Genomic DNA, 24,591 nt, shown 5'->3' with positions numbered 1-24,591 from the left:
GTAGCCTAGTGGCTAGCATGTTATAATCTAGGCCCTTTCCCTTGTCCTCACTGACCACACTTCCGCAGACGGCTGGACAATGAAGAGAGGTTCAGAACGGAGCCAAAATCTCAAACATGTTAGGAACATAAGAGCCTTGCTGGATCAGGCCCATCTAAGTCCATTGTCCTTTTCTCCCAGCGGCCAAGCAAGGTGCCTATTAAGAAACCCACAAGCAGGAGCCGAGCATAAATTGTGATTCCCAGTGGCTAGTACTCCAGGATTTCAGTATGGGGACATTTGCAGCGCTGCATAGAGATACCAGAAATTGTACCTGGAACCTTCTATGTGTGAAGCAGCTGGCCTGCTCATTTGTGAAGTCTGAGTCCAAATGATGACTTTAACTCAGGCCTCCCCATCTTGAGCAGGAGACATCCTGTATACTGCATCATTGTGGATCCCATTGTGGCCCTCGTCGTGGTACTTGCGGAGGGAAGGTGAACCACATTAAAAGTGTGTGGATTGTCTCTTTCTTAACACCTCTGCTGGTGCCCCTTTGAAGATGCTTCTTCCAAAAAGCTTTTCTCTGAGTGGGGCCTCACTGCCTCCCCCACCCTTACTTCTGTGAGTTCAAACCATCCCACCAGTTCTCTTCTCTTTAATAAATCAGAGCTCCTTCTGCCCCTGCTAATCTCATTGTTTTGGTAGACAGCAGTGCATTCAGGGAAATGATTAATATTCATGAGCTTGCAAGCTCTGTTTAGGAGAGGATCCTCTGGGGAAGCTAAAATGTTAAGTGAGTGACACAAACCTAATTTTATACATCTCCCCCCCCCTTCCTTTTGCTCCCCCTCCCTTTGTCATGGAGGTAATGTGCTTAAAATAAATTGATGGATGACCATCCATATTCATTATGACCATGCTTCTCTTCGTCTTCCCCATTCCTTACGCCCTGCAGAGAAACCAGTGTCCAAAAGCCAACTCTCTATCCCTGCACATCACTTATTGTGAATTCCTCCTCCTCCTCAGAATAGTAAGCATGGCTTTTCTGAACAACTGCTTCCTTTGTCAAAACAATTGAAAGGTAGTGGTTTGTGTGTAGGGATCTTTCCAGACTGTCTCTATTTTCTAGTGGGATTAAGTCGCATACTAGCAAATTTAGGTTGTGCTATTAAACTTGATTTGGACTTCTTGAACAATAGCGCCTTCCCGACCCCCAACCCTCAGATAAATAAATAACTTTTTTTGCAATAAGCAAAGTGATGAATAATAGCACTGCAAAGTGTCGAGGTGGCCTTTTGCTTTACACAATGTTAGCTGGTATTCCCACAAACAACTCATAATGGATGCTTATTAAATTACCCAGCGCATGTGATAATTAAGAAGTGGCTTAGTCATGCCAGCCACATGACCTGGACGCTGTACACTGGCTCCCTCGGCCAATAAAGCGAGATGAGTGCCGCAACCCCAGAGTCGGTCACGACTGGACCTAATGGTCAGGGGCTCCTTTACCTTTACCTTTTTCTCCATCATTTTAGATGTACCTGCAACACCCCAGTTTCTCATACAAAGGATCCATTTGTGAGCATCAACCCCCTCCACTCTTGTACAGCCTGTTCTCTTAGTGGCCATGTAGATGCCTATGGGGATCTGAGTGCAACAGCTGCACCTCTCCCACTTGTGTGATTCCCAGCAACTGTCATTCAGAGGCATGCTGCTTCCGACAGTGGAGGCAGATCACAGACATTGTGGCTAGTAGCCCCTGATAGCCTCATCCTACATGGGTTGGTCTAATCCTCTTAGAAAGCTGTTCAAGCTGGTGGCCATTGCTATCTCTTCTGGGAGCCAATGCAATGGTTATAACTACACACTGTGTGAAGGGACACGGGTGGTGCTGTGGGTTAAACCACAGAGCCTAGGACTTGCCGATCAGAAGGTCGGCGGTTCGAATCGCCACGACGGGGTGAGCTCCCGTTGCTCGGTCCCAGCTCCTGCCAACCTAGCAGTTCGAAACCACCCCAAAAAGTGCAAGTAGATAAATAGGTACCGCTCCGGCGGGAAGGTAAACGGCATTTCCGTGTGCTGCTCTGGTTCGCCAGAAGTGGCTTAGTCATGCTGGCCACATGACCCTCGGCCAATAAAGCGAGATGAGCGCCACAACCCCAGAGTCGTTCGCGACTGGACCTAATAGTCAGGGGTCCCTTTACATACTGTGTGAAGAAGTGCTTTGTTTTGCTGGTTCTGAACCTTCCAGCACCCAGCTTCATTGGATGCCCCTGAGTTCTAATATTACATGAGAGAGGGAGAGTGTGGGGGCACCTTCTCTATGTCCGTGATGCGAAGCAGTGGGAGACCCAAGACTGAATATCCTCTTTTTTTTTCTTCTTTTTTTTTGCAGTTGGCAGAGGGACTAAACTGCAAAGGCCAGCTTAGTCCAAGAATCTGTTACTCAGAAACAACACGTGTGCATTTTTGTTCATTGTTTTTTAAAAAAACAAAAGTTGGACATGTCATTATACGGTACAAGGCCTGTTGACATTGGCATGGTCCCTAAGTAAACAGGCTTGCTTAAAAATACCCTTCTCCCCACCCTCCCGTCTCTCATTTTGCCTGGCCTTTTCCCCCTTTTCTTTAAAGAGTAGCTGTTGTAGAAAAGGAGGTGATTCTGATGCCAGCAGCTTCATTCCAAACTGAAAGCAGGATGCAGGGCTGTGTGTCCACCCTTCTCTGCCCAGTCGGTTTTGTGCAATTTGAGCCCCACGTGGGGGATTTTGCCCTGGTTGCCAAATGGGGTAGATTGCTTTGAGTTTTTGTTTGGTTCTTTATGTGCAATCTGATAAAAGGCTGTCCATCACAGGCAAAATCATTATTGTTGTGGTTAATAAATAATAACAAAATAATAATAATAATGGCTCTTGCAAATATAGTGGAGAATGAAGGAAAGAGACATTGTTAGTTGACATCAGCAGTAGATGTATTCCATCAGTCCTGATTTAAGTAGATAGATTAATCTAAGCTGTCCATATGTCTGAGCGAGATTGACTATTATTTTTATTTTTATTTATTAGATTTCTACCCCACTTTTTCTCCAAGGAGGTAGCATGAGGTTTCCTCCACCCCGTTTTGTCCTCATAACAGCCTCAAGAGAACTAAACATTCAGAAGAACCTACCGTACTTGTGCAAACTGTTTGCTAGTGGTGGTGGTGGAGGGGGGACTTTCTGTTGCTAGAGTTGTTTAAAAGCTGCCTATTGGGGAAGTTAGAGTTTCTTTTATTTAGAAGACATTTTTCTAAAATGTCTGCATTTTGGATGTGTTAAAACACATCCAACTAAAATGCACTTTATGTGTATGTCCTGTTTATAAATAGAAATTTAAATATATATTTATATATAAATAAAATAAAATAAAAAATAATGTGCCAAACTGGAAAAAAGAATACTGTGGTGTAGTGGTTACAGTGTTGGACTAAGACTAGGGAGACCAGGGTTCAAATCCCCACTTAACCTTGGGCCAATCACTCACTAGACAACCTGACAGGGTAGTTGTGGTGATAAAATGAGGAGGAGGAGAGCTATACATGCCACCTTGAGCTCCTTGGAGGAAAGAGGATATATAAATGCAATAAATAAAGAAAATAAATTATCAGATATACCCATGTGTGCCAAAGTTACAGTCACAGACTGTGTCAATGATATACCTTCCTTCTCTTCAACAATGATCATCTGGGTCATTTGGCTAGGAATGGAATCTCTGGTAAGTGCCAAAGAAGACTTTAGATTAAACCCAGGCCAAAGACTGAGTGTGGGGGCAGGAGAACAGGTGTAGGAAACTGTTATTTGAAGGATAACTAAAGAAAAAAACAGTTCAACATCACATCTGCTATTTCTGAGAATGAGGCCAAAGACTTATCAGTGTTTAATATAGCCAAGTTTTGGTTTATTATAAGAAACATTTCTTTTTTTAAAAAACAAAACCTCATAAGCCAATTACAAGTATGCCCCGCCCAAGTTATAATGAGGATATAAAGCAGGCTTCTTTTAGTCTAACATCTGTCTCAGTACTCTTAAAGGCCAAGCCTTCTTACCAGTGAAGACATTTCTCTCTCCTGATACAAGTTAGATCCTTGGGAATTCATATGCTGTGTTTATTCCACCAAACATCACAACTCCAAGATTGCATTTTTAATATGTATTCCCCCCCTTCTCACCATGAACCGTTCAGCAAGCTCCTGTCTTCCATAGTTATGCCTGACTATTATTTTTGCCAGGGCAAGCTGAGTAACAGCCTAATAGGCCGTGTACCAGTTGCTGACAACAAAGAATGGGTGCTACTGTCATACAGTGGTGGGGAGCCTTTTTCAGCCTGAGAGGCACATTCTGATCAGGACAACCTTTCAGGGACCACACCCCAGTGGTGGCTTTGTATAGTAGGCCAGCTTCTTCACATGGCACAAGTGTGCCTGCCAGTACCTCTTAAGGGTAAAGGTACCCCTGACCATAAGGTCCTGTCGCAAACAACTCTGGAGTTGTGCGCTCATCTCACTCTGTAGGCCGAGGGAGCCAGCGTACAGCTTCCAGGTCATGTGGCCAGCATGACTAAGCCACTTCTGGTGAACCAGAGCAGCACACAGAAACACCATTTACCTTCACACCATGGTGGTACCTATTTATCTACTTGCACTTTGACATGCTTTCGAACTGCTAGGTTGGCAGGAGCAGGGACCGAGCAACAGGAGCTCACCCCATTGCGGGGATTCAAACCGCCAATCTTCTGATCGGCAAGTCCTAGGCTCAGTGGTTTAACCCACAGTGCCACCCACGTCCCTTAAATAACATATTAGAATGTCACAAAACAGCATAATCATATAGAATAATTAACAAATCATCAGTAAAACAATTACAATCTATAAAACACTATTAACGAAACAACTAGACCACTGTATTTTAATATTTTGTTGGATGCTGCCCAGAGTGGCTGGGGAAACCGAGCAACGGGAGCTCCCCCCGTCATTGGGATTCAAACCACCGACCTTCTGATTGGCTAGTCCTAGGTTCAGTGGTTTAGACCACAGTGCCACCTGCGTCCCTACCTCTTATGGCACCCTAAAAAGTTTTCATTAAATATTCTCCCCAAATCTACAGTCTGCTTTCACTGTTGCCAGTGCCTTAGCATCTCCTACATTGAGACTAAAATGCCACACACCCCACAGCATTCTGGGATATGCCACACACTTACTGTAGCCATTTTGTGACTGGTGCCCATGGCATGTTATCAGAATTCCAAATGCACACATTCACACATGCCTCTCTATCTTCCGTGCAGCCAACAAGAGACATTATTAGAGATCAAGAACATGTTGCAGCCAGGCAAATGTGCTTGGGGCAGGAGGCATGCCCTGTGAAGGGTGTGGCAAGGGAAGAGTTCTGAGGGCTAGATAGGGATGCTTGGAGGGCTGCTTTCATGCCCTGACCTGAAGTTCCCCACCCTGATGCTGTACCTTGCTTGTGGGCTTCCTGGCGGCACTGCACTGGCCACTGTAGCAAAAGGGATAATAGACAAAATGAATCTTTGGTCTGATCTAGCAATGGTCTTCTTCAGTGGTTTTCAGTCCACGTTGACCTCTCAAAACTTCTAAAATTGACAGGCATCTTTTGTAAATGCATTTGTGCCGCAAACTGCTAAGATGGATCTGGTACCCAGTTCCCTAGGGCTGGATACAGTGGAATATGGTTCATGAGCGTATACTTTGTTCTTTGCTCATAGTACTTGTTTTCCATATTCCTGGCCATCTTTATTGTCCTCTTCTGCACACATTGTCAACATGTTTCTTAAATTGTGGTGCCCAGAAATGGACTCCAGAGTGGAATAATAGTGGGACTCTTGCTTCTTCTGTCCTGGAAGTATGGTTCTCTCAATGTACTCTGAAACCACACTTGCCCTTTTTGCAGTTGTTGGATGATGACCAGCTTTTGATGGATGTCAACCCCAATATCCCTTTCATTTTTCACACCAAATTATCTGCACCTCTCTGTAGATATTCACATTTGTATCTATTGAATTTCATTTAATGTGCATTTTCACATTATAAGAGATGTACTTTGGACATTCCATCTTGGGCACTAAAACATTTGATGATTGTCCTCCTGCTCTCCTTACAAGGGCAGCTTGATATTTTTTTTGTAGTATCCTGCCAATGTTAAGAACATATCTTCCCTTAAAAAGAAGAATAAGATGAATGCGGTAGTTAAACCACATTTCTCCATGATTCTTCCATGAAACCAATGGAACACCTAATCTTTTCCTGGCTCTCATTACCAGTGTCATTGGGGCTGGCCAAAAAGGTAATGGAGGGCAGGGCATGCCGACTCGGTACAACAGAGCTGGAATCTGAGAAGGGGCATGCTCGCTGTCTGGGCTGCGTTCAGCGAGCTTTTTTTAAATCAACTGTGCAATCTCTGTTTTAATTCAGACATCTCTGTCTCTCTGTTCCTCTCATCCCTTGGGCCTTTCAGACTCAGAGCAGACAGATTTATTGGGGTCTTAAACATAATCAGGAACAAATTAGCCTCCATACAGATCACATACTGGCTCGCACTAGAGCTATTCGAAAGATTCCCTCTCCATGCAAGTATGAATTAACTCATCACATTGGATCAGGCCCATGTCCTCTCTTTATCCCAAGCATATGATTTTATCAGAGGCCTACTATTTTTTAACATCACATGGGGAAGCCACTGAGCATGATATGAAACTTGGGATTATTTTTCAGTGCATTTCAGTGCAAAGGGGGATCTGTCTTCATATATGGGTGGGCATCTGGTTAGCCCAGGGGCAGCTGACATGGTACCCTCCAGAAGATGTTGGACTACAACTTCCATCATACCTGACCACTGGCCATACTGAGTAGGGCTTATGGGAATTGGGGTGCAACCACATCAGGAATATGCCTTGCCAACGTATGCAAGTGGACAGTTGCCAAGAAAGTCCAACTCAGTCATGCTTGACTTGAAAAAAGGAAACTTCTAACAAAAAACAAGAGATAAGAAAAAATGGAATTTGGAAGGGAAAGTCAAGAGGGTCCAAATTCTTCAGAAAGCTCAGCTGGAATGTATACAAGAAAACAACCACTAAGGCCAAGATTATGCCAGTGTGGTTCATGAGCAGTCAAGGAAGCTATGGAAGCAAGAAGGCTTCCTTTATGGAAGTACTGCCTAAATATGGAAAACAGAAAGGAACACAGACTTTGATGAAAGAAATGCAAGCAGCATGTGATGTGCAAAAAATAAGCTGAGGAGTACACTGCTAAAAAAAAAAAAGCACATTAAATCAACAATAAAATTACTTCATAAATATTAGAAACAGGAAAACAGCTAGGGAGATGTTTGGACCTTTGAATGACAAGGGAATTGAAGGTGTGCTAAAGGAGTAAAAGGAAATTTCAGAGATGCCGAATAAATTATTTCCATCTGCTGCACCGTAGAAGATAAAGGGCAGATCTTTTTGCCTTGACTAACTTTCTCAGGAAGGAAGTCTGAGGGAGAAAGGCAAAAGGTGGTAACAGGAGGTGATGTTCTAGAATTTGTTGACAAATTAAAATGAACAAGTCACCAGGTCCAGATGGCAGCTGCCCAAGGGTTCCTAAATAACTCAAATTCTTAGGGACAAGTTCCAGAAGATCAGCAATTTAAGCTTCCATTCCTGAAAATGGGAAAGTGGCAAATTTGACACTCCATATATATAGAGAGAGAGAGAGAGAGAGTGGGGAATCCAGGAAATTACAGCTCAGTTAATCTCTGTTCTAGGAACACTAGTGGAAATTTTTTACTAAAGATAAAACTACCAAGCATATGGTAGAACAGCTAAGACACAGCTACTCGATGACTATATACTATCATAGAATCATAGAGCTGGAAGGGTAATCAAGTCCAAACCCCTGCAATGCAGGAATCTCAACTAAAGCAACCATGACAGATGGCACCCAACCTCTGCTTAAAAAAGAAGAGTCTACCACCTCTTGTGGGAATCTGTTCCTCTGTCAAACAGCTCTTACCATCAGAAAGTTCTTCCTGATGTTTAGTCGGTTTAGCTTGTTCCATCTTCGGTGTGACAGCCCTGCCTCCAGTACTAGAGACAGAATGCCTCTGGATAACAACTATTGCACTCATTTTCTGCTTGTAGGCTTCCCAGAGGCACCTGTTTGGCCACTGTGGGGACAGGATGGTGGACCAGATGGGCCTTTGGTTTTTAATCTTCTTATGAGCTAGCTGGGAGGTAGCCATTGTGGTACCCTCCAGATTCCATTGGGCTCTAACTCCCATCAGCCACAGCCAGCAGTGATTAACAGTGTAGTTAAAGAACATCTGGAATAACATGTTAGCACTAGGAATGGGGAGAAAGTTGGTTTAGTTTTCGTTTTAATGCAAAACACTCTAATTAGCCATTTCCAAATCAATATGTAAGCTAAAACAGAAGTTTCCTTTGTAATTTGTACATCTCCAAATGCTGCAATGCAGTTCTCCAAGCAAATAATGAATACAAAATTGTGTATATTATGGGAAAGTGTACATAAAAATGCACTCAATAGTGAAAATAACATTAAAAATGCTTAAAATTAGTGGCAATTCCCTGAAATAAATGTATACTTTAGGGAAAAATTCATACAAACAGGGGTAAGTAGAAATTCACACTAAAATGCTGATTAATTTTTATAAGCACGATTTTTCTACATATAAAAAAATGCAAACTTGTGGAGAAATGTGGAGAATATGCAGAAATATGTGAAACTGGGGTGGGGGTGGGGCAAGCCCTGAGATTGATTTATTTTTCCTTTTCCTAGCTAAGGCAATATTTTTCCTCCCCTGATATATATTTCAATTGATATATAACGAAACACTCTCTTGCCTTATAAATCATTGAAGAGCAGAGTATTGTTGGTATGTCTAGAGCATGGTAGTCTTTTTTTTCTTGCGACCCCCAAAAGAAACTTTGCCACGGTCAGTTAATATCATTTGACCTATCTTCCAGAAGGTATTTAATATGGGAGGCTTCAGATTTCCCTGGCAAATTTGCTAGTAAGGGTTTGATCAGTTGGTCCCTTGCTTGCTCGTACTGCTCACAATGGTTCATGCATTTGACATCCTGAGAACATAAACAAAGCCTTTTATGATAGGGGATGCCTCTTAGTCTACCATTTAAAACTTCCAATGGAAATACCTTTAATCTAGGTTTGGTAAATAAACACCGATAGGTTTCCTAAGACATGAGGCTAACTGAAAGTTGTGCCCGTATTGGATTCCAGCTGCAATTGGGCCACAGATTACAGTGGATCTGGATTGCAGGTCGCTTTGTGAGATGTCCCAAAGCCTTTGCCTCAGGGATACAAGGGCAGTATCGTAGCCCAGTTGATACAAATAAGATTGGATTTGGGACACAATTTGGAAACTGTAGTAAAGACTGAAGAAACTTTGCCTGGAACCCATCTAACTTAGGAAATAAGCCATTGTACCAGACGTTTGAAGCGTAGAAAAGTTGGGAGACAGATTTTGCAATAAAAAAACACCTTATGGCTGATGGAACCTAATATCCACCCCTTATAAAGAAGAAAGAAGAAACGGAGTATAGCAAGTTTGCTTATCTCCGCCTTTTGGTATGCAGTCTGCCAGTGGCAATTCCAGTATTTTGAGTGGCCTTGGTTTCTAATCTTCTATAGGCAGCATGTTGTCCCTGTTTGTCTTTGATACATTGCAGGGAAGGTATGCTTGGACTGATTCAGATACAGTACAATGGTACCTCAGTTTAAGAACAGTCCAGTTTAAGAACAATTCGGTTTACAAACTCCGCAAAACCGGAAATAGTGTCCCTGTTTGAGAACTTTACCTCGGTCTACGAACGGAATCCGAATGGTGGAAGGGCACTGGCGGTGGGAAAGTGCACCTTGGTTTAAGAATGGTTTTGGTATAAGAACGGACTTCCGGAATGGATCAAGTTCATAAACTGAGGTACCAGTGTACTTCCACTTGACTTTCTCACTTGAGTTTCTGGGCGAATTATAACTTCTGCATTATCTAGTCTATGAATGAACTGATTTAGATGTGATCTAATTCATGTAATTGGCTGTTATGTGAATTTGGGCTGTGTGTGTGTGTGTGTGTGTGTGTGTGTGTGTTAGAGGACAAATAGCTGCAGCTTGATCCAGATTAAGACCTTGGTGAGGGGACATAGATGGGTTTTTATAAAGTATTTGTTTCCCACCAGACTGTTGCCCCTGCCCCATGCCTGTTATTTGCATGGAAATAAAAGGTCTCATTGACACCAATTGGAATTCCCAGCCCTGCTGTAAACAGCAAGTGCGTGGTTCAAGTCCACCTAGGGACAGCTGTGAGCAGGATTCCTGCATTACAGGGAGTTGGGTTCAAGGAATTCAGGTTGAGACCAAGCAGAAGGGGACAAAGGATGAATGCCTTTTACCCTTCCACACAAGATCCTGTTCCAGATCTCTTTCTCACACAAACCTTTAAAAAAAAACACCTTGCTGATCAGGGGAGTAGAATCATATATAGTTTGGCCTCTTAGAACAACCACTTCTGGTGGTTCCAAAGGATGGATTTTGAATAATTTCATTGTGCATCCATACAACTTGGCACATGAAACCCCAAACTCCACATGGTTCAAGGAATTCAGTCTCCATTGCTGGTATATCCAGGGCCGGGCCAGCAATGAGACAGCTGGGAGGTGTGGCAGATCTGCCCTCTGAGGAACTAGCAAGATGAGCACCACAACTCCAGAGTCGCCCGCAACTGGGCTTAACTGTCAGGGGTCCTTTACCTTTACCTGGAGTCATCCTAGGAATCTTGGGACCATCTGCATACAAAGCAGATACTTTTCCACTATGTAAGGAAAGGGATTTACAAGGGGGAAGAAAATCAGGGGTGGTAAGTAAGGGACAGCTAGAGAATGACCTGCAGTGGAAGTTCTGTTCCTTTAAAGACACAGGAGGACACTCTTTGCCCTCCTCCCCACCATTGGGTTATCCCCATAGAGCAGGGGTGGGCAACCTAAGGCCTGGGGGCCAGATCTGGCCCAATCGCCTTCTCAATCTGGCCTGTGGACGGTCCGGGAATCAGCGTGTTTTTACATGAGTAGAATGTGTCCTTTTATTTAAAATTCATCTCTGGGTTATTTGTGGGGCCTGCCTGGTGTTTTTACATGATTAGAATGTGTGCTTTTATTTAAAATGCATCTTTGGGTTATTTGGGGGCATAGGAATTTGTTCATATATTTTTTTTTCAAAAGGTAGTCTGACCCTACACATGGTCTGAGGGATAGTGGACTGACCCATGGCCGAAAAGGTTGCTGACCCCTGTCATAGAGAGTCACTCCATCTCCCTCTGACTTTTGATCCCTCTAGTTCAGATTAGTGTCTCATTGACTGGTGCAAAAAGATCTTTCTTCAGTTGCAAGGGACACCCCCCTCCCTTCCCTTCTGCTACTGCCCATGCCAAATATGCCGTGAGTTGGTAAACAGAGGCCTCCAGTCTCTGGAGCTGTTCCTTTGGAAGTGCTTGTCCTTGCTAAACTCAGTGTTTCGCAAGTGTCATTTAAGAACAAAATAGTGAACAACACCAGGGGCCTGGAGCCTCTCTTGCACTGGCAGGAGGCCACTGAAATCAGCTGGGCTCTGCCAGCAGTTAATTTGCTTCATTGCTCTTTTTCTATTCCTGTGCAGAGGGTTGTTTGCTTGTTTTTTATTATGTTTATTTTTGTTTACTTATACAGTTTTACACTGGTTCTAGTCAGGTGTGTGTGTGTTTGTGTGTGTGTGTGTGTGTGTGTGTGTGTGAGAAATAGGCGCACGGATAGATGTAGGGAAACCACCAGATATAAAATATCTTGGGATTTCTTTTAGGGGTGGTGGTGGGAAGCTGCCTTATGCGCAATCAACTCATTGGTCCATCTTGCTCAGAGTTGTCTGCATTGACTGGAAGCAGCTCTCTCATTTTTCTGGCTGCAGTCCTGTCTAGAGGGGCCAAGGGTTGGACCTGGGACCTTCTGCATGCAAATCAAATGCTCTGCCGCCGAACTGCCACCCTTAATGTATAACATAGCACATTTAAAACAGTAAACCACAAGAGGTAGTAGTAGTAGCAATTACCTTTGTTTAGATGTAAGCCATAACAAAGAAAACAACATTCAGAGCTGAGCCACAAACTGGGCCCTTGCCTTGCAAGCAAAGGTGTCCCGGATACAGTCTCTGGCATCTCCAACTGAAACAGCCCTTTAAAGGGCTGTTGAGCCATGGAAAGAGTCAGACAGGATCTGGAGAGAGTGGTGGGATGAGGCAGACACCAAAGTGTGTGGAATTTGCAGGACTGCAGAGATCTTTGTGTCCCTTTCTCTACCTCAAGACACCCACCCAGAATAGGGAAGTTAGTCATGCCCATGAATTTCAACGTGTCTACTCTGAACAGGACTAACATTTGATTTTGTAAGGAAATTTTTTTAACAATAGGAGGATATGGAAAGCATTACATCTTTTTAAGCTGTAAGAAAACCTTTTACAACAACAACAAAAAGTTGAAAATAAATAAAGGAATGATGGATGGATGGGGAGATATGGAGGAAGGAAGAAGCGAGACTATGGCTCAATCATGATCTTTAATGATTGGTAGGATCATCTGAATTGGAATGTGGGACATTTTTCATCCTGAGGGCTGCACTCCCTCCTGGGCAATTTGTCAAGGGTCATGTGTTAGTGATGGGCAGGTTCTACAGCTTCTACAAACACACCCACCCCACTCTATCATTTGTCCAGAAAAGCAAGAGGCATTGCCAGAGCTCAAGGACACATCACAGCCACTCAGAAACACACAGGGTGCAAAGTGAGGGTTGTGACTTTGGGAGAGAAGGTGTGGCTAGGATGTGGCTAGGAATGGATGTGGCCTGTGGGTAGTTCTGAGGGCCACATGTGGACACCAGGCCTGAGGTTCCCCGATCTAAATTGAACCACTCTCTAGGGGCACTCCCTGCAAGGAAACTGGAACAAACTTTGTGATCTTATCCTCAAATTACCTGATAACTCTGAATTGTACAAGAGGTAAGGGACCTCATGCAACTATTCCAACGGTAGTTCAGTGGTCTATTTTTAAGTGTGAATGCACTGAGAGTTGTTGGTAGATTTCTGAAAACATGCACATTTGACAAACAAGCTATGATACATATGTTAGCAATTCCCAGGCTCCCTCATTGTCCTCTGTCAGCTCAAGTGTGACAAGAAGTGAGTGTGTGTGAAGGGGTGGGTGAGGTAGTAGGTGGTACTATGAAAGCCAGACTTTGACGGAAGCAAGAGCACATCATTCCCATGCAATTTTTTTAAATAATTTACATAATTTTTTCTAAAGGGCAAAAGCTCTGATTTTCTGAGGGCATCATTCCCATTTGCTCATTAGGTCAAAGTACGCAGTGCTTACTGGACTTGGTTATTAAGAAATGGCATTTCCATCCTTCTTGACTCCCCTTCCCCTCCTCCTCTCTCTTACTGCAGATGAACCGAGCAGGTGCTACTTCCATGATGGTGACGGCGTGTGCGAAGAGTTTGAGCAGATGACCAGCATCATAGACTGTGGAGTCTATACACCCAAAGGCTTTGTCGACCAGTGGGCGTCCAACGTGTCAGTCTCACATCATGATGAGCGATGCCCAGAATTGGTTGTGATAGGTCAGCCAGCAGCCAATCAAGTAAGGAAAGCAGATGGTCATTGGTTAAAGTGTTAAGCCGTGCATCCAAGCCAATGGAATGTTTTACTATTTCTTTGTGGGGGGAGGGTTAAGCCGCATTTCAGTAGCACAGCTCATGCTTTGCACACAAATAGCTCCAGGATGGATCCCCGCCATCTCCACACAAAGGATTTTATTTATTTATTGCATTTATCCTTTTTTTTCTGCCGATGGCTCAGTGGTGTATATGATTTCTGTGAGGAAGGTTAGATTAAGAGGCAGTGACTGATCCAGGCTCACCCAGTGATACATTACAGTACACTGGAAGCAGGGCTGAGAAAATATTACCTGAGACCAGTGGAGGCTGGTGCTCGTTGGGACTGGTGGGGCAAAAGATGATTGAGCGTCTGGTCACTGAACAACTCCAGATTGCATCTGGATGATGCAGACCATTTGGATCCCTTCCATTCAGGATTCCGGACCTAACATGGGACTGAAACTGCCTTGGTCACACGGTCAATTATCTCCGGCAGGCTAGAGACAGAGGTGAAAACTCTTTCCTGGTTCTGCTGGATCTCTCAGCTGCTTTTGATACCATTAACCATGGTATCCTTCTGGACTGACTAGAGGAGCTGGGAGCTGAGAACACTGTTATACAGTGGTTCCAATCCTTCCTGCAGGGCTGTGTCCAGAAAGTGGTGTTCGGATCCCTGGGTGTTCACTTGTGGGATGTCTCAGGGCATGGTCCTCTCCCCCAGGGTTTTCAACATCTACAGGAAGGTGCTTGGGGAGATTATCAGGGAATTTGGGCTGGGTGTTCACCAGTATGTGAATGACACCCAGCTATATCCACCTGGGTATCATTTGCATACCCATGCAAATGATACTCAGCTTTAAATCAGAACCAGTGAAGGCAGTGAATGTCCTGTGTGGGTGTTTGGAGGCATTTGGAGGATGGATTGAGGTAGAATCCTGACAAGACAGAAGTACTGTTTTGGGGGACAGAGCAGCTCTCTGGTTCGCAGCAGAGCATCTTTCTATCAGCTCACCATCTGGTCCTTTGAAACATACATTGCCAAGGATCGAACCCAGTGCTTTCCCCCCCAGGGGTATTCAAGAGTACACAGTACTGGCACCTCATTTTGTTGTTGTTAAGAAGTGTGACTGTAACAATTTCATGATAAGTACTGACACCTATTTTTCTTGGGTGGAAGCACTGATCGAACCTATGATATTCTACCTGCAAAGCATGTTTTACCACTCAACTATGGTTTCTCTTATGTTTATAAGATCATGCAGCTGCCTTGACTGCAAAATAGCCTTTCTTCTCCCAACTGACCTCCAGGGCCCCACTGGTTATTACTTTGCAAACCACAAGAGTATCTTTCCCCACCCCCATATCCACTGGAATCATTCCCTCCATAAATACATAAGCAAAGCATTGTGTGGGTTGGTGGTGGTGGGGTTCTAGTGGAAACTTATATCAACATTATGCTGCCTACTTCTCCTGAATCAGAGTATTGGTCCAGGTAGATCTGGGGTAAGAAAACTGGCCTTCCAAATTCCCTCCAGTCACTGATCTTATCCAATGTCCTATACAGTGGTACCTCTAGATACGAATGGGATCCGTTCTGGAGCCCCGTTCACATCTAGAGGTAAATGTAACTAGCGACAGCACATCTGTGCATGCGCGCATCACTTTTCGCCGCTTCTGTGCATGACGTCATTTTGAGCGTCTGCACATGTGCAAGTGGCGAAACCTGGAAGTAACGTGCTCCGTTACTTCCGGGTTGCCGAGGAGCGCAACTCAAACGTGCTCAACTCGAAGCGTATTTAACCCGAGGTATGACGCAGGTGGCGCTGTGGGTTAAAGCCTCAGCGCCTAGGGCTTGCCGATCGAAAGGTCGGCAGTTCGAATCCCTGCGGCGGGGTGCGCTCCCGCTGCTCGGTCCCAGCGCCTGCCAACCTAGCAGTTCGAAAGCACCTCCGGGTGCAAGTAGATAAATAGGGACCGCTTACCAGCGGGAAGGTAAACGGCATTTCCGTGTGCGGCTCTGGCTCTGGCTCTGGCCAGAGCAGCGATGTCACGCTGGCCACGTGACCCGGAAGTGTCTCCGGACAGCGCTGGCCCCATGCCTCTTAAGTGAGATGGGCGCACAACCCCAGAGTCTGTCAAGACTGGCCCGTACGGGCAGGGGTACCTTTACCTTTTATGACTGTATATTGCAACAGTTTACTAGATGCCGCTGCTGGATGGTCCAACAGGAAATGAAAGCAATGGTCCTTCTCAATTATTTGTCACTCAACTACTAAGACAACATTTTTGAAAACTTATATTCAGAGGTGCATTGCCTCTAAACATGGCACCTTCCTTTCCCCACATCTTATCATCATTACTATTAAAGTTTATTTTTATCCTGCTTTCCAGCTCAAGGGCATCCAAAGTAGTGCACGACATATATCAAAATACAATAAAAACTATGAAACAGTACTGAGTCAAAATAAAGGGAGCCAAACCCACAGAGCCAGGGGACAAAAATAACAGCTTCAGTTGTCATAAAATCATGATATGAAAGTTTATTGTTTGTAACAGAGGTGGGGAACTTCAGACCCAGGGGAAGAATGTGGCCCATGAGGCCTCTCTGCCTGGTCCTCAGAGCTCTTGCTGGCCCTGTTCTGTACTCTGAATGTGTTTGCCTGGCTGGAATGTATCCTTGGACTCTGCTAATGCCTCTTGTTTGCTGAATGGGGGATTAGAGAGGGGGTCTGTGCAAGCTAGCGTACTGTACAAAGGTAACCATTACATTTGCCACTCCACCAATTTTCACCTCTGCCTGCCCATGCCTGGCATGTGACTTCCAGAAGGAAATGTGGTCCTTAGACTGAAGAAATGCCCCATCCTTGCTGGACATCAAAAACAAGACAGGGAGAGGGTCAAACCATGCCTCCCAAGAGAGGGAATTTAGCTTCGTTATCTCTTAGTTTATCTCCCGAAGCAATCCAAATCTAGATTATTTCAGTGTATGTGGAATGTGTGTGTATGTGTGTGTTGGGTCTCAGGAGTTTTTGATAAATTCAGTCTTTGTGAATTCTGATATGGGCTGGCTTGATTCTCACATTCCATACTATAACATGCAAATCAGAACATAGTTATCCTTCAGTTTTGTTTTTGTTTTTGTTTGCTGTTTGTTTGTTCTCTTGGCAAACAAGGTGGGGTGTACAGTCCAATGATGAGCAAGCTCAGTCGGTAATGGTGGCCTAGTCATCCACTCTCACAGAATTGTTGTAAGGATGACAGCCTCCTTCCCCAAGTTCCATGGAGGAAGGGCAGAATGAAAACACAACACAACTGACAAAATCAATGAAGATAATAATGGCAAAAATTTTCAAGTCATCAGGCTTCATAGTTGTTTTTTTCACAAAAGGAAATGAGCTCTTTACCATAAAAATCCTATTTTTGACAGTCTGATTATCATTAATATATGTATTTTAAGGAATAGTTTCCAGCAACATTTGTTGAATTTAAGAATGGGACAGGGAACTTAAGACCTGGGAGTCAAGTGCAGCCATCCAAACCTCTCTATCTGGCGCTTGAGATTATCCTTTGCACACCCTTTACCAGCCCTGATCTATGCCTGGCTGGATTGCACCCTTGAACTGTGAAGATGCTTGCCTGGATAGAGATACAAACTTGTAAAGAAAAAGAAAAAAGCCAATTCTGATTCTTCCATGACTGTTGGGGAACAGGTTGTCTCCAATGTTAGCGCTGCTCAGTAGAACTAATGAGATTGGTGAACGTGACCAACATAATTGCAATGGGTCTCTTTTATAATAGAACTGATTTGGATACAACCCATCTGTTCCTACACCCACTTTATTTATATATTTGTTTGCCCCTGGCTCCTATCCACCACTGGACTGTGGCCCTCAGGCTAAAAAATGTCCCCCAACCCTGTTTAAAGAGGACTTTGGCATCCTAGTAAACTGTGCTTCGGATGTCAGCCTTGGTGTCACTGAATAAAGATAATAGGGCTTTCTTCGGGGGTGAGGGGAGACGGACAAGATAAAAATGTATTTGCACTTAGTGCCAGGGAAATGCTGCATCAAATGAGGAGGAAACGACTTCTAACAATGATAGTTAAATTCAGCTTGCGCCCTGCAAGGAAAGATACATATTTTTGGCTGCTACTGGAACTCTCTCCCCTTCTCCATATTCACCCGATCCATCTGACTCAAGCCTTCGACGGGCCAATGGAACGCTACTTAGCCAAGATTCCATCCTCCGTGTGCCTTGGCTTGCTCTGCATTGCAGCTCTGGACTCTTAAAAAAGCAGAGTGGCGGGGCAGCTGGGGGAGAGAAAAGAAATGAAAGCAAGCCAGTTACGAGGTACTAACTCATAAACTATTATGAGGAAACCTATTACAAAGTTCCAGCTGTCTAGCTAACCCAGGCTCCTTCAGGGTAATTGTTGAGCCTGGGCAGAGAACTACAGTGTCCCTAGATAAGGACTATCACCTGTGGGCAGCTTCTCTCTCTCTCTCTCTCTCTCTCTCTCTCTCTCTCTCTCTCTCATACTTATCCTCCAAGGAGCTCATGGTGGTTTCCATGGTTATGTGTAAAAGGCCATAGCTCAGTGGTAGAACATCTGCTTTGCATCCAGAAGGTCCCAGGTTCAATCTCTGACATCTCCAGGGAGGGCTCGGAAAGACTTCCTCCTAGCTCAGTTGGTACAGCATGAGACTATTAATCCCAGGCTTGTGTGTTCGAGCCCCACATTGGGTTAAAAATTCCTGCATTGCAGGGTGTTACACTAGATGACCCCCATGGCCCTTCCAACTCTACAGTTCTATGATTCTGAAACCCTGGAGAGCTGCTGCCAGTCAATACTGAGCTAGCAGGATCAGTGGTCTGAACTAGGATAACAGTACATTCCTTTCTATCCTCTCAACAGTCCTGTGAAGTAGGTTTTAGGGAGAGACAGTGTGACCAGGGGCAGAGGAAGGGGGTGCGGTGGGGGTTACCCTACGTGTAACCACTGGGGGGTGACAAAATGCCGGGCGGCACTCACCGTGGGGCCTGCAGCGTGCCTGAGCCACACGTCTCTCCTGGGAGTGACGCGATGGCTTGGGCGCCCGCAGGTTCCGAGCTGCCCCAAATGGTCCGCCCACTGCCTTCCCCTCAGCTGTAGGGTGGCTGAGTGGGAGGAGGCATGCAGACTTCTTGGAGGCCCCATGGAGCATCCTGCCCTGGCCTCGCCTCGCCCCCGTGGGCAGCTGGCCCCACCCCAGGGCATGCATGCTGCTCCAGGCGCCCGATCGGCTTGCTCCGCCGCTGACTGGCCTGTATGACTGGCCTGCATCTAACCCAGCAGTATTCATGGCCAAGGGAGGATTTGCACCCTGGTCTCCTAGCGCAACACACTCTGCTGTGTTACTTGTTATGCATTCCTTTAAAGCACTGGATGTTTTTGCCCTAGTTTCATAAACCATACTTTGTGAAGCAAGAGATTATTCTTGCTGCAGTGCACTCCTCCTTTGCAAAATAATAATAATAATAATAATAATAATAATAATAATAATAATTGTAATTGCTGTAACCAAATAACAGGTTCAGTGTTGCAAATGTAAGAATAATGCATGAACATTAACACATTGTGGAGCACAGAACCTGTCGTGCCACACACTATGAAGCTGGTGGACAGCAGGTTAAGAACACAAGATTACTCAGCACATAGCCCACTGAAGTATGAGTGGATCCAGAAGAGGCCACTTTTCCCCTCAAACCTGCATCTGGCACTTGAAAGGCCTCTTTATACCATGTCCAGGCATTGGTGGCCACCTAGGTTAGTATGTATGGCTGATGAACTTCAGACAGCTTGGTGGATCACATGTTGCTCAAGGCTTCTCTAACATTAAACCAGTTTATTCAAGAAAATACTATTTAAAGCTCTAGAAGCTGTGCTATAAATAACTAAGGAATTTACATGTGTTTTTGGTGCTTGTTTAAAATAAAATGTCAACAACAGCAGCAGTGGCAAAATTAAAGCTAGAGAGAAGGTGTGAAGCTATAGGGAGATCCAGGGAGAGATTATTTCTGCAGCGTAAGAGGGAATGCCCTTGGCTATTGAAAGGGAAGTTGTAACGAGAGGTTCCTCAGGCATGCCAAAGTGGAGACATCCCAGTTCTCAGCAAGGTCACTCCAAAGGAAGCAAATGGCTTCTCAATCATAGCAGGCAAATTTTCTTCTCTTCCTCTCCCTGGTTTGAAAACATTGTATTCATTGGCAGTGCCAATCCTTTAGGGGATTCTCTTCTAGAGGCCTATTTTACTCATTGAAATGAAACTGCGGCACAGAAATGGGGATTCTCCACTAACATAAAAACCATTTCCAGATAGTGGAAGCACCACTGAATATTGGGGTTGAAATAAGTTTAGGCCACTTTTTTTTTTTTTAAGGAAGTGCATCACAAAAGGAGAGGGTGCCAATTTGCATAAAATTTGCACATGCTAATTTACATGTATCTGTGCAGATTTGGAAATAATTATGATAGTTAAAAGAGAAATACAAAATAGATTGTTTTACATAAATTTGCATATGCTGATTTATATGATTCATAGAATGCAAATGTATACAATTACTATAATTTAAAGCTAAATATAGCGTATCTCTCCCTAGTGGGGCAGGCTGTGAACAGTGACTTGACCTGTTGTCCTGGTATTAAACAATGACAGACACCTTCAAGGCCCCTGGTCTCCTTTTCCGATGGTTTTAAAGCTTTTTTAAAAAAAAAAAAATCTGTATTTGTTTAGTCTAAGGGCTGCTGATGTGACCCCTGACTGGTAGTGTGTTCCAACCTACCAGTTGAGGACAAATGGGCTAGAAGACTCCTTCAAATCACAGGAGTGTCTAGCATAAGTTGAGCTGGTTGCTCCTCTAGGTTAGAATCAGAGGCTGATTGGCTACCGAGAGAAAGCTGAAAGTCCAGCATAGCCACCATGGCTACTTGATAGCGCAGTATTGTTTACACTGACTGGCTGTGGGTCTCTGGGATTTCATGCTGGTGACATTCCCAAGCCTACCTGGAGATGCCAGGGTAGGAACTGAACCTGGGACCTTCTGCATGCAAAGCACATGCTCTATCACTGAGCTTTGGTCTTCCACCCAGTTAGGAACCCTGTACAGTTTGCACCACAACAATCAAGTTGCGGGGGGGGGGGGCATTCACAGTGCTGCTCTCCACCTCCACCTGTTTCCTCTTCCTTCTCCTCCTCCATGTTGCCCCTTGTAGAACTCAGTAAGGAGGAAGGAGGAAACAAAACCAGCATTAGTTAGCTCTGTCTCTCAGTGACTCTGGCACCACCCACTATTGGGCTCCTTGCCTTCTGCCCTACCAGTCCCCAAAGGGCACCAGCCACCACAGCAATCAAAGGAACTCCCAGCCACCCCCACCCTTGAGAGACACCTTCTTCTTTATCTTTTGAATGAATCTCCTCTTTTACTCTCACTTAAGAGTCCATGCAGATAAATAAGGGGAAGAATGAAGTGAGGGTTGGCACACTCTGTTCCCTCTCTGTGTGTATGTGTGTTTGGGTGCACAATTCAAAAAATAGATAAAAGAAACAGATGCAGACAGCACAGCAGCCATCCAGGTTTGAAACCAAGTTTGACTTGACCTTTTTTCTGAGAAGCAAATCAAGTTTGTTTTTTTAGTGTGTTTTTAAGAAACAAATGAACTTTGAGGTGTTACAAAATCATTTCAATCTTATTAGTTTCCAAAGGCTCCCCACCCCCCAACATCGTTGAGAACATTGTAATAGGGCCGGCCTAAGACAGGATGATACATTTAAATACCTGAGACAAAAGAACCAAATCATGGTTCAAATAATGGGAGTGGGGCAGGGTGTTCTGTTATCTCTCCAGTCAAAACACATAGACATCACCTGAGCTACTGGTATTCAAAAGCATTACTGCTTCTGTTCATGGAGACAGAGCACAGCCATTTAGTGTATTTTTGGTCTTTGTTGGAAGCCGCCCAGAGTGGCTGGGGAAACCCAGCCACATGGGCAGGATACAAATAATATTTTATTTATTTATTTTTTATTATTATTATTATTATTATTATTATTATTATTATTATTATTATTATCACAGCTGGTAGCAATTGATAGTTGTCTCCTCCCCCTCCTCCTCAAATCTGTCTATTCCTCTTAAAGCCATCCCAGTTGGTGGCCACCTCTGCGTCCTGTGGGAATGAGTTCCATAGTTCAATTTTCTTTTATCTGTCCTGGATTTTCCAACATTCAGCTTCATTGGATGTGCATGAGATCTCATGTGAGGCGAAATAGGTATCTGGTGAGAATGCTGGACTAGATGGCGCCTTTTATCTGTTCCAGTGGTTTGCTGTTTTTGAATGGCTGAAAACTGTGTTGGATGGGTTATGCTTGTGGGCCAGATCTGTGTTCCCCCCACCCTGCTGACCATATCTGCACCAGACTGCAGAAGGAAGGAATTGTATTGATTAAATGCACAAAATAATAATCCCTGCACACAGAAAATCTTAGACTCAAAACCTTTTCCCTTGCATGTTAGCATTCTATGTGTAGGGATAGGTAGATAGATGATAGATGATAGATAGATAGATAGATAGATAGATAGATAGATAGATAGATGATAGATAGATGATAGATTAGATAGATAGATAGATAGATAGATAGATAGATAGATAGATGATAGATAGATAGATATAGATAGATAGATAGATGATAGAGATAGATAGATAGATAGATAGATAGATAGATGATAGATTAGATAGATGATAGATAGATAGATAGATAGATAGATAGATAGATAGATGATAGATATAGATAGATGATAGATAGATGATAGATAGATGATACATACATACATAGATGATGGTGATTGATAGATAGATAGATAGATATAGATTAGATAGATAGATAGATGATAGATAGATAGAGATAGAGATAGAGAGATAGAGAGATAGAGATAGAGAGATAGAGAGATAGCGAGATAGAGAGATAGAGAGATAGATAGATAGATAGATAGATAGAGAGATAGGTAGATATATAGATAGATAGATAGATAGATAGATGATAGATAGATAGATAGATAGATAGATAGATAGATAGATGATGGTATGGCAGAACATTATATCAAGTGATAAGTCCCTGCACTGAGAACTCAGCCTTGCTTTCATGCTTGGAGCTGCCCCTGGATCTCAAGGAATGGAAATCTCATGAGCCATACTGATACTATTCCATGACCAGCCAGAATCTGGGGCTTCTTCAGAGCAAGACACATAATAACTACCCTAAGAACTGTACTGGCATGACCTTCCTACCTGTTCCCATTCTCACCTACAAATAAGGGCCTTGTATGTGTGTTTGTGTCATGGCTGAGATTGGCTGCAAACTGAGAGTCTCTCTGGGCTGGGCAGCTTGCCATTTTCCTTCTTTGCCCCCCTACTGCATTCCCTGCAGTAGTGGTGAGAGAAGACAAACCATCCTGTTCCAAGGAGTACATGCGTGATGTGGTGGGTAGATAGAAATTTTAAGGGGTGCTAACCTGGAAGGAAGGAGGAAATGAGAAGGGGTCACTGTCTTTCTCCACACAAAAGAACACTTGAATAATGACCTTATATAGTGTGGCTGTGTTGTTCCTGTGTGACAAGACAGACTGGTTTATAGGGACTAATCTAGTTTTCTTCAGAGAGTATGGGTGGCAGGAGGAAGGAGAGAGATGAATTCTTGGAGTGGATGGGAGGATATCTCAGATGAGGGACAGGGCAGGGAGAGAAACAATTGGTTCAGTTTGCATTTTAATGCAAAACTCCTTACTTCACCATTTCCAAAACAATATGCACAGGAAAACACAGCCACCCTCTTAAATGTCACACTTCTCTGAATTTTGAAGTGCAGTTTTCTGATAAATAACATTTCTAGGAATCCACATATGAAAGTATGCATTTCAGTGCATATATGCGTGAAAATAGCACAGAAAGTATGATGTATTAATGAAAGCAGTGTATAAAAATACAGGAGGGAAAATAATTTGCAAAAATGTGTTTGTTTGAGGAAAACGCATAGAAAAGTGTATATATTAGGAAAAATTCATACTCAGATTTAGACCCATTTCCATGAGGACCTTTTATTTAAAAAGAATTGCAAACTGATGCCGAAATGTGAAGTATGGAACAGGAGATGGGGAATTATGAGTGAGTGATAGGAACCAAAGTTGATAGATGCTTTCTTCCCTACTGTAGCAGATCCCACCCTTGCCACCAATTAATATGTAGCAGACTCACCTACTAACTGCCCCCAGTTAAATATGGCGCTTTTCCAGGTAGAAGCTAACTTATTATTTAAACTTTATATAAGGATATCACAGGCTTAAGCACAGTAGTATATTCACAGCTTTTCTTAAGCTTCCGTTGCTAAAGATCTGTTGCTGCACTTCAGGTAGATGTTCAGGTTTCTAGAATGGGTGGTAAAATGCTTAACTCAGCTTCTGCTACTTCAGTCTCGTTCCCTTACTTAGTGTTACAGTTAAATACAGGTGTTACAGTTAAATACTTTTGACGCAGCACAACTTCCTTCACAGCTTAATACTTTGGTTCAGAAGTGAGGGGCACTTTTCGTCAGTTACCCACTCTCTTAGCAATCTCACACCTGAGGTATTCCATTTGGTATAACAAACCCAGGGGATCCCCTCACCCCTTGTTACTGGCTTGGGAGTCTTCTTTACCTAGAAGATCTCTCCCCCCCCCCCCCGGCTAGAATGAGACCCAGGGAGTCTGTATTCCCACAGCTTCTCCCTCTCCTGGCTCAGACTCAGCTCTCCATGTACCTCCTGTCTGTATACTTTTCCCAGATACTC

General features: G+C 43.9%; 1 protein-coding gene across 1 annotated transcript in view; it reads left to right on the top strand.

The window, feature by feature from the left end:
• Positions 1 to 24,591, top strand: part of PAPPA (pappalysin 1) — a 251,942-nt gene that overhangs the window by 112,430 nt on the left and 114,921 nt on the right. Inside the window, exon 10 of the mRNA XM_079961901.1 lies at positions 13,522 to 13,715. Within this exon, the coding sequence (XP_079818027.1) occupies positions 13,522 to 13,715 (194 nt within the window). The remainder of the gene's footprint in view (positions 1 to 13,521; positions 13,716 to 24,591) is intronic.

Source organism: Podarcis cretensis (assembly GCF_951804945.1).
Source record: "Podarcis cretensis genome assembly, chromosome: Z".
In the NCBI taxonomy this organism is placed as follows: Eukaryota; Metazoa; Chordata; class Lepidosauria; order Squamata; family Lacertidae; genus Podarcis; species Podarcis cretensis.
This window is presented reverse-complemented; position numbering and strand designations above follow the sequence as displayed.